Here is a 14,891-nt window from a genome sequence, read left to right on the forward strand (position 1 = left end):
AGAGTTAAATTAAAAACAACTTATATTATTATTAAAATACATTAAACTTAAAGATTATGTTGTTGGTTTAAGTTCAAATCTGGCACTAAGAGAGGATACTAAGAGGGTTGCTTAAAAACACTTTGATATCGTTAATTAATGATTAACCCCAAAATTATAAAATTATCCTATAAAAATATTAAAGCGTGGTTTATTTTCTGAAATCAAACACTTTTACCCAATTAAATAGAGCCTGCTCGTACCCTTCCTGTATCTCCATTTGGACCTCCTGTGATGGATACTCTAACTTTGGATTTCATGGCATCATATAGGCTCATCTGTTAACAGATTTTACAATTCTATATAATAAATTAAATTTTTCACTTAAAATATATTGAATAATTTCAATATATTTTTGAATTTACCTTCGATCTTGATGCTTCTGATCTTGATTTGTAACAAAATTCTATCAATGCAACGACCATAGCTAAAATCAATCCACCTATCAGAATGTAGAAACAGCCTGCGACATTGCTTAATGTTAATTCATTTTGTGATGATTCCTAAAATAAAATAAATCATCAAAAATTGCATCATTTAGAAATGTGAATTCTTCCTTTTTTATGATGTTATAGGCTCTTAACATGAACTTGGGCTTTGAGAAATTTATAAAGTTTATGCTTTGCTGAAAATTGTGTTACTAGATACTTAAGTTATGAATTACTACAATGTAACTAATTTAAAATCAATTATTATTTTTAGAAAATTTACAACACAGAATCTTGAAAAGAACTTCACGACCATCCAAAATTTCAGCCTTTGAGCTTACCACAAAGGCTCTAATTTTGGCTCAAACGCTCTAAGCATGGAGCATAGAAGCTCAAAAGCTCTATGCTCTTGGTTCTTGAAAGAGCAGATCAGATATTAAGAAGAATGATTAGAAATAATAGGAGATGGCATGTGAAATGATTCCATTCAACAAGAAATAAATCAATTAGAACAATAGTTTGCAATGTCTTTTGAAGCTGGCACACTAATTGGTTTACATTAATGTATATAACACACCTGATCACCAATAATTTATTTTACTTTTACATAAAATATTGATCATCAGGAAATCTTAGAAGCTTATTGAAACTGCTGGAATGTCATGAAAGCCAGAACTACCCTACGAGAAGTTTGTTTTCAGAAACATTAAGCCATTAAAATGTTGCATAACTTTAAAAAGAACACAAAGAATTGTGAAATAAACAAATTATTCACTTGAACTTTCACATAAATATTGATTTTCAAAATAATTTTTGTGCTGCTCTCAATTTTATATTGATACTTGAAAACCCGTATTGCTCCTATTGTTTTCAATGAGACAAGCATAAATTTTAGTTTATATTTAAGTTTTCCTATGATTTTTTCGAATTTTTAAATAATTATAGGCATAGAGTATAACTGAAGGACGTGGGTTCAGATCCCGATCAAGGAATCGAACCCACGTTCCAATTTCACTAATTCTATATGGTTTGATTTTAATTATTTAAAAATCAAAGTTTATAACTTAAAAAATGGCGTAAATCTTACAATAATTTGATAAAATAAAATAAATTTATGATTTTTATCTCACGTTTTAATTTATTTCTATTCTAGTAAAAGAAAATTCTTTTAGAAATCTTCTCTCTTATTCATTTAGACAAATAATTTAATTAAGAAAACTTTATATATATTAATTAAATATATTATCCACTTTCCATAGTCTTTATTAAATTTAAGAAAATTCTGCCATTTTTCACGCATTTATGAAAGTTGTAACTCGATTTAAACTTCAAAAAGATCATACAATACATTAATTCTCATTCAATCAATATGCGAATTTACATGAGGCAAGATGTGTTCATCATATTTTTTATGTCAATCGATTCAAACAATTGCTTACAGATAATTGCTTCAAATGTCTGGAAATTACATGTTTGCAAATGAGAAATTCTCTATGCAAATTATTTTTAAATATTAAAAAATATTCAACTTGAGTTTTTTGGAAATGAATTCTAAAAATTGCAATTATTAGTCAAAATTTAAGTAGTGAATAACTCGATTTAACACATTTATTTTTGGATTTAAAACTTTTTGATTTATTTTAAATTATTTGTTTAATTAATTTACAATTTTTTATATATATTTTCGTGTTAAAATCTTTAATTTACAAACTAAGAAAAAGGAGTTTTATATATGTTTAAAAACTGTATTTTATGTAATTAAATATTAAGAAAATGAAATTAAACGTTTAAAAATCTAAATTATAAAAAAAATTTGTAAAATTGTATATTTTAAAATATTCACTAATCTTTTTATCATAATTTATAAGCATCATCACTAACAAAGCAATTTTATTATTACTAATTAGACTTAAAGTTTTAAAAATCATATGTTATTATTGATACAAGATTTATAAAATTCATTTTATAAATAAATTTTATATAAATTATTTTTGCCAACTTTTAAGAAAAATCTTATATTTTATTTGTTTAAAATTCTAAAAAAGTTTTTTTCTTTGTGGATTAGTTTAGAGTGCTTACAGAAACATGAAATAAGTTAAGTAGATCATTTTGATTTAGGCTATATATACGGTAGATATGACGTTGATTATAAATGATCATTATTTCAATATATATGAAATTATTCAGTTAATAACTTGCTGTCATAGCCATGAAGTCTGAAAACTCGAGTCCTCAAAGTTTGGTCTCCACAGGGAATCCAAATGGAGGTGAGAACTGAACCCACCAGAATTCGAAATTCCTCTGAACAGAGGTTTACCGATAAGTGAAATATCAGTTTCATCAGAGTTTTTGGCCTGTAACAGGAAAACTCATAAACCATATCTATAGAGATGATCCAGCTATAGGGCATCTATAACTCTATGAGATATTCACGTGTTAAAGTTCAAAAGTTCTTAGCTGGCTTAACTGAACCATAGTATGATATAGTTTCATTTCATATGAATATATATATATATATATTATTTGTAAGTTCAGTTAATAATTACAATAATAAAATTTATGGCAGAGATACTGAAGTCTATGAATCTCGACACAAGTTTTAAACACACAGAATTACTGAAAAATATGGGTTCGATCTCGTGATTGTGATTCTAACCTACGTTTTTCAGTTATACTATAGGGCCTATAATTATTTTAAAATCAAAGTAAACTTTTGTTTACCTCATGGTACCATTTTGCTCTCTTATTGCTAACCTGTCAACCTCTTTGTTTCCTGAAGAATAGTAACTAAAAGATGGAAAATGGAGGCTTATAATCACAAGATATCGTACTCAAAAATATTCCTCGTTTCACTTCTTAGAAATCCCATAACGAGTGTATAAATGTGAGAATTATGCGTCCAAAAATTCTTACGTAACTAGTTTATTTGGCAGCTAATAATTCTGGTCATATTTTGAGAAAGAAATAACATATTATAGATCCAATTAAATGAAGAAAAAGATAAATAAAATAACGACAGAAACGTGCACAAGTGTCTTTCTTTCATACTTTTCTATTAGTTGTAATTTCTGTAACGTTCCAACTTTTTGACATCTTGTTTCGCATAATCCTTCTTTTACAAATATACTGAACTATAAAGTAATTTATGTGTGGAATTATTTAAGAAAAATAATCTCGAAGAAAGGTAAAACGTAGTGAACAGACACCTACACGAACTTTCTTGTCGTTTATAATCCTGCTTACAAACTTATTAGAGTTCATTCTTCTCAAATAAAACTAGCAAACATTCAATCTCATGAGAAGTAATTAAAAATAAATAAAGAAATAAAAAAATTTTTCCAGTATTTGTAAACATGTTTGTGAAATAATATGGCGTGGGTTCTGGTCATAGACATGGATAGAGTCTACATCCTCAGAAATCAGGACGTGGGTTTGGATCATTAACTTTAATCCAAATAGACTCCTCTAAAAAAGAAAAATTCAACAGTATTTACAAGCATGTTAATATAATGTTTAGATTGTAAACACAGGACCGAACCCACCTCAAAAATCCAAGACGTGAGTTCAGATCAGTAACTTGGGTCCGAACCCGTTCTTTAAAAAAAAAATGCAGACGTGGGTTCGGACCTCTTTATTAAACATGTATTTTTTAAAACGATCATTTAGTTTATATAATTAAGTTTATAATTTTTATATTAATGATTATTTTAGCGTTTAAAACAAATAAAACTACCCATAAATAATAACAATAGCAGTATTCAATTTCTAAATTTATCTTCGTTATCCGAATGAATTTTAATATAAATAAAACGTTATAAATTAGAATAGAATTGATCTAAATTATTGCAAATGCTTAAAATTATTAGAAATTCTATATTTTTAGAATGTTTTTAAAAAATATCTTTATTCATTAGTGCTTTACATAGCAACAGTTTTGAAATATTCTTAGTTTCGTGATGACTAATTAGAATCTCTAAGGGAATTTAGTCGATTGTATAGATCTTATTACGCTTCTAACTTTCTTAATTTGTACTAATTCTAAATTTATTTGAACGGTTATATTTACTTTAATTGAATAGAAATTTTCAAACTAATTTTGTTTACAAGCAAGCAAGATCGTTTGACTTTAGAACATAATTTATTAATTCAATAGCAATAACCATTTCCATTTTATTCTATTAAAAATTTACTTTATAAAATAAATATTTATTACGTTGAATTATTTATTTTATAATGATTTAATTTATTTACGAAAATATTTGGCAGTAAATAAATTTCTATCAAAATCAGTTTAATCATAAGAAATTTTTGTGATTTTTAGCGAATTTTTTTTGTGTATGTGTGGGATTTTGTTAAAGAATTTTATAATTATTTGTTTAATATAATAAGAATTAATTAATTTTTTCAAATTTTATGTTAAGTTACACGAAATTCAATTAAGGACTTGATAAATTTTCAATCATTTTATTAAGAACGTAAGGAAAAGAAGAAAGAAAATAAAGCAAAAATTAAGTAAACAGACTTATTTATTTTTTGTTTTTAAATTAAATTTTATTTTACTATTTACGTTTTATTCCTAAATTTAATTTTGTTCTTTCTTTATTTTTACTGTTCACTTTAATTCTTCAATATTTAATTTCTTTTTCTTATTTTATATTTACAGTTTCATTTCGCTGTTTCGTTTGATTTCTTATATTTTATTTTGCCTACTTTTATTTTTTCTTTTCTTCTTTTAATTTTAATTTTTTTAATTTCAGAAGCAAAAAGTATAATGGATGTATCTATTTATTTATTTTAAATTGTTTTCGTTTTCTTTATTTTTACAATTCAATTTTGTTTGGTTGAGTTTTATATTTTGTATTTTATTTTGATTTTTTATTTTTATATTCCCACAAGGAGTAATGTAAAAAAATCTTTTATAAAATTTTCAATTATTTAAATAGTTGTTTACATCATTTTTTGAAGCTTTTTACTTTTTCCTTTATTTTTAACTTTTTTTTAAAATATTTTTTTTCTGAATTTTATGCCATTTTTTATTTTTTAATTTGTTGTTTCTTCTTTTATTCTGAATATAATTTTCTTTTCAGAATTTTAAAGATGAAGGAAATAACAAATGACTCCTTTATAACCGTGGGCACCGGCAGAAAATTTTCCAGAGGAGCAAAGCTTGGAAACAAATATATATTTACCTAATTATTTAATATTTTAGGGTTCAATGGTCGAGAGTATAAGGTTACATATCTTAAATCAGTGTTATGATTATAAATTTGTGAATTTTTATCTTCATCCAAGAGAAGGAGAAGTGCTCCGTTTGCTCCTCCTCAGATGCATGTACTTTTAACTGAGAATTTTTAGGGGTCATGCAGATTATTGGGCTGCAATTTAAAAAAATTATAAACTTATAAATTTCCACTGTCTGCCTGTTATTTGCCCTTTCTTAATCTCGAGAACGGTGTTAGATAGATGAAATTCGAGACCAGATATGGAAAGATTAGGGGAAGAAGGCCCTCGATTAACTACATATGAACTTCCGGAATAGAGCGGAAGTCACGTGATTTCAATTCAAAGATTTTCTTCTGAACGGAAGTACATAGATGATTGGCACGATTGTTGTTATCAGGAAAAGTATCATGTACAGGGGCAAGGCAGTAATTTGAGGTGGAGAGCATATTTTTAAAATTTTTTTCTGCAGTTTAATTTATATTTTTGCTTTATTTTTAAAACATTAAATTTGCTTAATTTATATATTTTTAAAGGCAATTTTATCTTTAACTTTTTATATATTAAAATATTACTCAATCTATAAATTATGAAAGAACAAAAGTTTCTTTAACTTGGTTGAATAATTTTAGGAACAAGATTATTAATCGTTTCATCATTTTCACATAAACTTTTACATTGTTCTACCTTAGCGCTTAGAAGTCTCTAGGATAATTTATATACGTTATCGTGACATTTTATTATCTAGGAAAGTTTTCTTTACAGAAGTACATCAAACAATTTAAATATTTAAATTATTATTTTAAAAAATAGGATTAAAATTTTTATATTATTAATTAACATAAATTATTTTTTATAAATTATGATAAATTTAAAAAAAATTAGTTTTAATATTAATAAAGAGCGCTCAAGCTCTTGATTTTCTTTTAAAATTTATAGAATAAAATTATATAAAGAATAAATTTAAATCTTTGTAATTTAGTATAATTTTTTTTAAATATATAAACTTTATATATAATAATTATTATATATATATTTATATATAGAATACGAAGAAAGGAAGACAGAAAAAAGCAAAACTTAAAAAATGGGATTAAGCAAGAGTGGGGTGGATAGGATCAAGAGGTGTTTATAAACATAGAAAATACCTGATTCTGTTTATCATAAGGGACCATTTATATACATTGTACAGTTCCTATTCACCCCACCAAACTAAAAATTAAACACACATCTACTTATTTCTTATTGATTCTAATAAATTTCTTTACACGATATTTCCAAAGTTCTCTGATGTATCTTTTAGGACCATCTTTTCTTTCTTTATTCCCTCCTGATTCAGCCATCTTGGATTCATCCCAAATGGTTCCTTTTCGTGTACGCTTGTACGTCCTAATAACCGTCAACTGGAGAAAAAAAAATGTTCAGTACTCCCTCAGGATGTCAAAATTCATTTTTAGATTTTTTTCTATTGTAAACTAGTTTCTAAAATTTGTGTTTTTTTTCTTTCAAAATATATATAAACACATAAAATTTCAAAAAAATACAATAAAAAATTGTAATTAGTAGGAGAAGAACTTTTCTTCTCCCGTCAAAAAAACAAAATGTAAAATTGTTAAAAGAAAAGTTTTTTGGAGTTTTTATTGGCATGTTCGTATCTAAAAAAGAGAACATGCTGTTGTACTTTCTTCTATAGTTCTGTATATTTTTCCATATGAAAAAATTAATATAAAAACAAAATCTTATGGAAAAATATGTTATAAACGAATTCAAAAAATTTGTCAACATAAATTGAAATTCAACTGAGAAAAACTGTATTTTTATGCTGTTTTTTTAATAAAAATATCTTTTAATTTTTGCTCTTGTATTTTTCCTTTTTGATCCTATTCACCCCTATACTTTTTTTTGAACTTCTTTTATTAGGAAATAAGTAAATATGAATAAGGAAAGATAGTAAAAATAACATAAAAAATAAAGAACATATAATGATGAATTAAAACATAAAGTACTTTATACACATATCCAAGTGATATGAAACACACTTAAAAAGATAATTAAAATTAAAATTTAACAAGCATGCAATAATTTTATGTTTTTATTTATTTATTTATTTATTTTTTAAAGTAATATTTAACGTAACAAATTTTAAAAATTTAAAATTAAAAAAAAATTTGTTATGTTAAACATTATAATATTTGTTAATTAATTTTTTTTTAATTTTGTAATGTGGTTTTTCTTTAGAAGTTGAGTGAAATATATTAAAATCTTTTAATTAAATTATTGTTTTTTATTTATATTTCTTATTAACGATAAAGAAATTTATTTCTTTATGTATTTTGAATTTTTTTAGGTATGTCAAAAATATTATTTTTTGAACATCAAAAATATTTGATGCAATAATGAAAACTTCAGAAAGTTATCAAAATAAATATGTGAAGAAATAGGATAATTTCCCTGTATAATTTCATGAAACCATAGAAATTTTATATATTATTACATGTGTATGTATATATAGATACATATTCTTAAAAATAAACTGTATAATATATGTTTATACTGTATATGTATATTTATACAATATATGTACAGTATGTAATGTATAAATGTACATATTCAGTGTGATGTACAGTACTTTGTATAAATTATTTTGTGTTGTATGGATTATTGCATACGTAAGTAGACAGTAACAATGTATGCTAGTCATACATGTATACATACTATATAACGGACATTGCGTAATACTATATGCACGATATATATATATATAGTGTGCATCTATACTTATATGCACTTTTATTAATTTCTATTTTGTAAGCTATTGTGTGCTTAATATTTGCTTATACATACATATAATAACAATACAAAGTAATATACAACAGACATGGTATAGATATGTATATTTTGATATATGTATGTGAATATATTATACAGGTAAGCAATATATTTCATACACTATACACATACATATTGTCATTGCTCTGTATTTTATGGATCTTTGCATGTATACGTATACAATAATATATAGTTATTTTGTGTATAGACATATTTATATACTGTATACATACTTATATATAAGGTATATGTTTAAGATTTTACAATATTTAAAAAAATATCCATAATAAAATATTTTATAATTACTTCGAGATCTTGTAATATTATAATAATTATTCTTTCATGCATAAAATGACTGAATTAGTTAGGATTTTAACAGATTACATTTTCACACGTTTCACATTTATACGTGGTTCCTGCAGCCGTATGCTTTGTAAATCTAATAAATGATGTACCATTCGTTATTTATTTAATGACAATTTTCTATATTTACCGAATATTATCATCATTAGAAAATTTTCTTTGTATACATTTTTGCTATAAAATATTTTAAATTTAATAAATAATAATAATTAAATAAATAATTAATAAATTAAATGATAATAATAATTATTATTTATAGTAAAAGTTATTTTAAAATTGTAAAGAAATATATATATAAATTTAAATTTTTTATCTTATGTAAATTAAAAAATTAGAAATTATACAAAAATTATTCATATTTTGATTTATTTATTTTATTAAATAATTTATAAAATATATTCAAAGTTTATTAAAATATCACAAAATAATATAAAGGATTATTCTATAATAAAGAATACTTTTATTATTTAAATTAGATTTTATTGTAGACTCTTAATACAGACTGGCCAAAAAGTTAGTCAATTGAATTAACGAATAGTTATATCGAGTTTATATATCGAGGTATAAAAAACCTCGATATATAAACTGGCTTTTTGGACCAACCTGTATGTCAATGTTGTTATATATATTTATATTTTATTATAGTGTTTAAGCATATAAAATATATAATAATTTTTATATGAATAATTATACAGTATATTCTCTTCACAAAGCATATTTGTAATACTGTTCTGTAAAGGAAAAATAAAATATATTTCTATACACAATATTTGCTAAAATTGTTTTATAGAAGATCATTCATTTTTATATGCAGTACTTTTTTAATGTTTCACCATAAATGAAATAGCACGTACAGTACAGTACTTGCTGTATGCAAGAATTTTCTAATACTGTATGGAGAGTATACTGTACATTGTTGACCATCAAGTTTATTGACTCCGATATAATAGATTTCGAAAACAACGAATCAAATCAATTTATTCTAGGGCATCTGTTGGAATAAATACATAGTATTTCAGAATATCTGATTGCAGTAGAGATCAGAATGTCCACTAGGTAGCGCGTTGGCAGTTGTCTATTGTTTACGTCACTGCTAGGAAGTGTGGTGTTTATTTCTTTCATGTATACCACGACATAGGATGTTTGTGTCTCCTGTTATATCGCATATAAGAATTCGTTTTGTCGTTGATAACAACATCTTCGGATATAATGGACAATCGACATTATCGGACCAGCTTCTCTCTGTGTCTGTTATATTTAATGTCAAGAGTAGTATTTTCTATATAAAAGAACTAAATATAATTTCCACATATAATTAAACACCTAATACTTTTAAATATAAGAAAAATATTCGTATGTTTTTGTTATGCAAGTCTTTTCAATATGGAGGACATAAGCACTGTTTAATGTACTTGACTTGATAACTAGAAACATATATTTCTATTATTTATTTTGTTATTAAACAAGAAAAAAGTTTACCTTACTGTCGCCATTTCTGCATTCACTTCTATCATACCACCATTTATTTTCTAAACGAGCTAAATCTCCTTTTTCTTTCAGTAACAACACCACCAAATTAATTTGATCTCTAAAAAAATTCAAAGAAAAAAAGTACAGACATTAACGAAATATATAAATAAAATGATAATTTATTTTACGTAAAGATTAAAAAATTAGCCTTCGTGAAAGCAAAGAAACGTGGTTGAAAAGAAATATTTATCAAATTTCTTTTGGGAGTAGTAAGAGAAAATAAAAAGATATACTGAAGCCATTTTCATTTCTTTATTGTACGCTTCTATACTTTATCAAATATATCATATCATTCAACCAATGGAAAAGTTTTGTTAGAAGAAAAGTAACTGTATCGACCATCTTTATGGATCATAACTATAGCACTTCGATAAGTGAATTTCGTGAATTAATGTTTTATACAGTATTTTTATCTCTGATCATAAACCTATACCGAATATTACCAGTATTTTTTATTATATTTACATTTTATAAAACTTTTTCCTAAATTAAAATTTTTTCAAAAACAGTACGAAACAACAGCTTCTTCTTCGTTTTACTCAACTCCGCAATACGGGTACCACCTTTTTTACAAGAAGGATCGTATCTCTCGCTACCTTTGTGGTTAGGGGCAGGATCAGTTTAGGAGCAGGATTCAACAGACCGCCCATTAAAATTATTGAATTTTTCTTTTGGATTCGATTCCGGTTCCCAGGGAGATAGATAACACCTTAATCACTTCGACCATCTGGTCGTTGCAGATTGGCCTATTTAAATTCAAAATTATCCAATGAAATGGATGGAATTCGAAACTGGTAATAACGGTTTACTCGTTTGTTTGCGTTATCTCCACGTACAATAGTAAATTTAATAGATTAATTACAATAATGCAAAAAGTTTTCGGATATTTTAATAAAGTTATAAGTATTAATTACCATCAATAAAAGTAAAAGAAGAGTTTATATTAAGTTAGTTTCTAGCATTTTAATAAGTATAAATCTTTAATTTACATGCATATAAAATACGTAAAATGAGATTACAAAATGTTTGTAAATACTAAACATTTGTTATAATATAAAAGTTAATTGATTAATATTTAAAAAAATTATTTACCTTAACGTCGAACCTAATGGTGTAGCAACACCATAACCTTTGGCATCTAAATTCCTCCCAACTTTCATTGTATCACATGGTTGCCTTTCGTTGGTATAATCATTTTTCGTTGATTCAATTAAAAAAGCATATTTTCCTTTTGATTCCCTGACTCGTTTAATTCCTTCTTCGTACGAAGATACGAAAACATGTTTGCGCGAATTCATAAATTCCCACATTCTTGCATAAACTGCTATTTTTGATTTCTACAAAAATATTCAAATTTCTTTTAAAAATATCCAAAAAAAAAAAAATAACAACAAAAACCAAAATAATATCTAAAGAAATTTATTAAAAATAATAAAAAGTTTCATCTCTTATACTTTCTATAATTCAGTTATTTTATAGATTTAAAAAAGTAGCCATTAAAATAAATAAGAGAAATTGACGTAGTTACAGAAAAATATATTTTTCTATAATTAATCATGTATGAGCTTCCCTATGATACAGTTGAAGAAGGATTATAAAAATGTTATCCTAATACAATTTCGCTGTAAAGAATATAAAATAACATAAAATAGGGTGTTTTAGACTAGAATGGATTGAGAAACTTTATGAAAATGGACTAGTAAAGACCAGAACAGCATACTAATGAAAACATGTCTTCAATACAAGTATATACAAGTTTGGTTTGTTGTGTTCATTTCGAAGAGGAACACGTAGCAGATCGGTGTAATCCTCTTAAAGTAAAAAATATTGGTGAATACAACAATAGAGACATAAAAGAAGATACCGTTAGAAAACTTTATAGACTTTTTAGATGCTGCAACAACACAATATAAAAATTTTGCGGGAGGAGAGTTAAAGAATTTCTTCTTTAAACTGTCAACTTGACAAATCGATATCTAGTTTGTAATTTTAAGTTTTTATATAAATATATATTCAAATATTTTATTCCTATGCAAATTATTGTAAAGGCAATTCTAGTAAACAAGAAAAACGTAATTTTGATATTGTTTACTTACAACTATGTTGCAAAAATAATGTATGAAATGGAACATAATCATATTGCCAAGTAATAAAATTCAAATGTAAATTCTTTCTTGGTAAAACAAAATTATTTTTTTGTATTACAATAAAATCTGGTATAAACTTTTGAAATATATTCTAAAAAATTTATTTATTTCATAAATTTTTAGGATATTGATTTACAAATTACATTTTATATTCATCTGATAAAGTTAAGTAACAAGATGATATCACATTGCACATTTTAGTTTAATAGAAAAGTTTATCTTTCTAAAATATCAATATCAAAATAAATAAATTTAAGAGATATGTTTGGATGTATTTTACACGTCAACATTTGCAATAATAAGTTTATATTTAGTTTACATATATTTTCGAATAGGTATGCCATCGCATATATAATTATATATGTTATTATATATATATTATAATGAATAAAATAAGAAAAAACGAAAGCCGGATAGGAAAAGATGTAGATAATTTATCTTTTCCTATCCAGAAGAGTAATCTAGTCACGTGTTCTGTTAAACTGGAAACCAGTCCCTTGATAGTCTTTCGTATGTGGAAGTTGGAAAAGTATCAAGGGACATGTTTGGTCTCGAAGGATTGACTCTAATCATTCGAATCAGGGAAAGAAAATTAGAAAAGAAGGAAGAAATCATAAATTCTGAATTGAATATTCGTTTAATAATTCCAACTGTCACATTTTGACAGTTACATCAGATTAAAGTTTTAAAATATGTCAATTCCATTAATAAAATGCCATTTATCATCCAAAGAAACGTATATAAACTAGCTAATCTTTAAGATTACATTATAAATAGTATATAGGATTATAATATATGGTATAAAATATTTTTAAAGTGTCTTCAATGTAAAATTTACCTTGAAAAATTCTTGAGTAGACGAATCTACTAAAGTACCGTATTCAACTTCAGTCTGTTTCGCAAGATCGTCAGCTGAATTAATTGGCGTTACCATTCTTTCTACTGTTAGAAAGGCTGCTAAGTTGGCTGTGTATGATGATATAATGATTAATGTGAAAAACCACCAGACACTTCCAACAATCCGACCCGATATTGATCTAAAAAGACAAAATTTTACGTATATTGATACAAGAGAAATGAAATTTAATGTTAATTTTTAGAAATTTAAATACATTATACCTCGGACAAACATCACATCCTTGTTGCATAAAGGCACCCAAAGAAAACCATAGACTATTATATAAAGAAAAATCGTTGATGACAGTCGGACCAACGTATGTATCTTCATATCGAAGCTCGTGTGGTGAAAATCGGCTGACAAGAAAAAGTACAACAGAAACACCAACGTAAGCAAATATGATGCACATCCAAATTTCTTTAGATAGTGGATTCATAAAGGAAAATACTCCCGGTTTTTTCTTCATCGGTTTTTTAATCATGATACTGATACCCAATGACATGAATGGCTTTGTAAAATCGATAACTCTTTCTCTTGCAGATGTTATAGTTAATGGAGCGATTGCCATATCAACTTCCTTTAAAAAAATCAAATTAAATTATTTCGATATCGAATATTTTTTCTGTCACATAAACATAATAAATTTTTGTTATATTAAATATACACGTTTATCAGAAAATTATTGTAAATGCTCTGAATTATAAAGAAATGCCAGCTTTTCTTAATTATTGGCAAGCAGGATTCTTCTATAATTAAAAAAAAGCCTTTACGTTCGCTCCATAACTTCATTAATATATTAAAAATACACTGTTTATAGTCGCATACATAAAAACACAATAAAGATGATAAAACTTAAGCAATAAATCAACAGATGATTCTTCTTCCAGATGTCTTCTGGTGGTGCTTCAAGATGCAACCGTTCAATTATAACAGTGAAGGTAAAAAAAATTACTTGAATAAAATTAATTATTATTCATATTAAAAAACAGAAAACAGCAACAACACCTAACAACGTATAAATTATTTATACATTAGACGTGACAGAATTTACAATATAATTTTGCACTTTCTAAATATAAAATATTGCTTTATATATACACCGTTATTTGTAAAGTAATAAAAAGCTTGCATTCTGCTGACTTTTTATATAAAAAGTACTGAATGATTTATTACAAAACCTATATTGTTGAGTTTGTATCGTGTTCGAGTCGAGTGATCATTCTTGACACATTGTTGTAAATCAGCTTATGGGTTTTGTACGTCTTTTCGAATCAATAAAAATATTTCTTAGGATATATATATATATATAAATCCAAAAAAATTGATGTAAAATATTTGAATTCCTAATTCTAGAAAATCTAGAATTATATTCATTTGATTGGATTAATCATTTGATCATTTGTGCCGTCACCACTTAAGTATTGACTACACCCCTTC

At 25.2% G+C, this 14,891-nt stretch overlaps 1 protein-coding gene across 5 annotated transcripts in view; it reads right to left on the minus strand.

Moving 5' to 3' along the window:
• LOC136981749 (glutamate receptor 1-like) overlaps positions 1-14,891 on the minus strand; it is a 156,799-nt gene that overhangs the window by 730 nt on the left and 141,178 nt on the right. The window contains exons 10-16 of one of the 5 annotated variants that reach the window (XR_010881767.1): positions 13,676-14,031; positions 13,395-13,593; positions 11,502-11,746; positions 10,359-10,467; positions 6,956-7,090; positions 405-542; positions 218-338 (exon numbers count right to left, since the gene is read on the minus strand). Coding sequence is in view for 4 of the 5 variants with exons in the window: in XM_067278112.1 (XP_067134213.1) it covers positions 222-317; positions 405-542; positions 6,956-7,090; positions 10,359-10,467; positions 11,502-11,746; positions 13,395-13,593; positions 13,676-14,031 (1,278 nt within the window). In the remaining variant the exon portion in view is untranslated. The remainder of the gene's footprint in view (positions 1-217; positions 339-404; positions 543-6,955; positions 7,091-10,358; positions 10,468-11,501; positions 11,747-13,394; positions 13,594-13,675; positions 14,032-14,891) is intronic. The other 4 variants (XM_067278112.1, XM_067278111.1, XM_067278114.1 and 1 more) reach the window with 4 other exon arrangements.

Source organism: Centruroides vittatus, unplaced genomic scaffold (genome assembly GCF_030686945.1).
Source record: "Centruroides vittatus isolate TY-2023 unplaced genomic scaffold, ASM3068694v2 contig_790, whole genome shotgun sequence".
NCBI classification, from domain to species: domain Eukaryota; kingdom Metazoa; phylum Arthropoda; class Arachnida; order Scorpiones; family Buthidae; genus Centruroides; species Centruroides vittatus.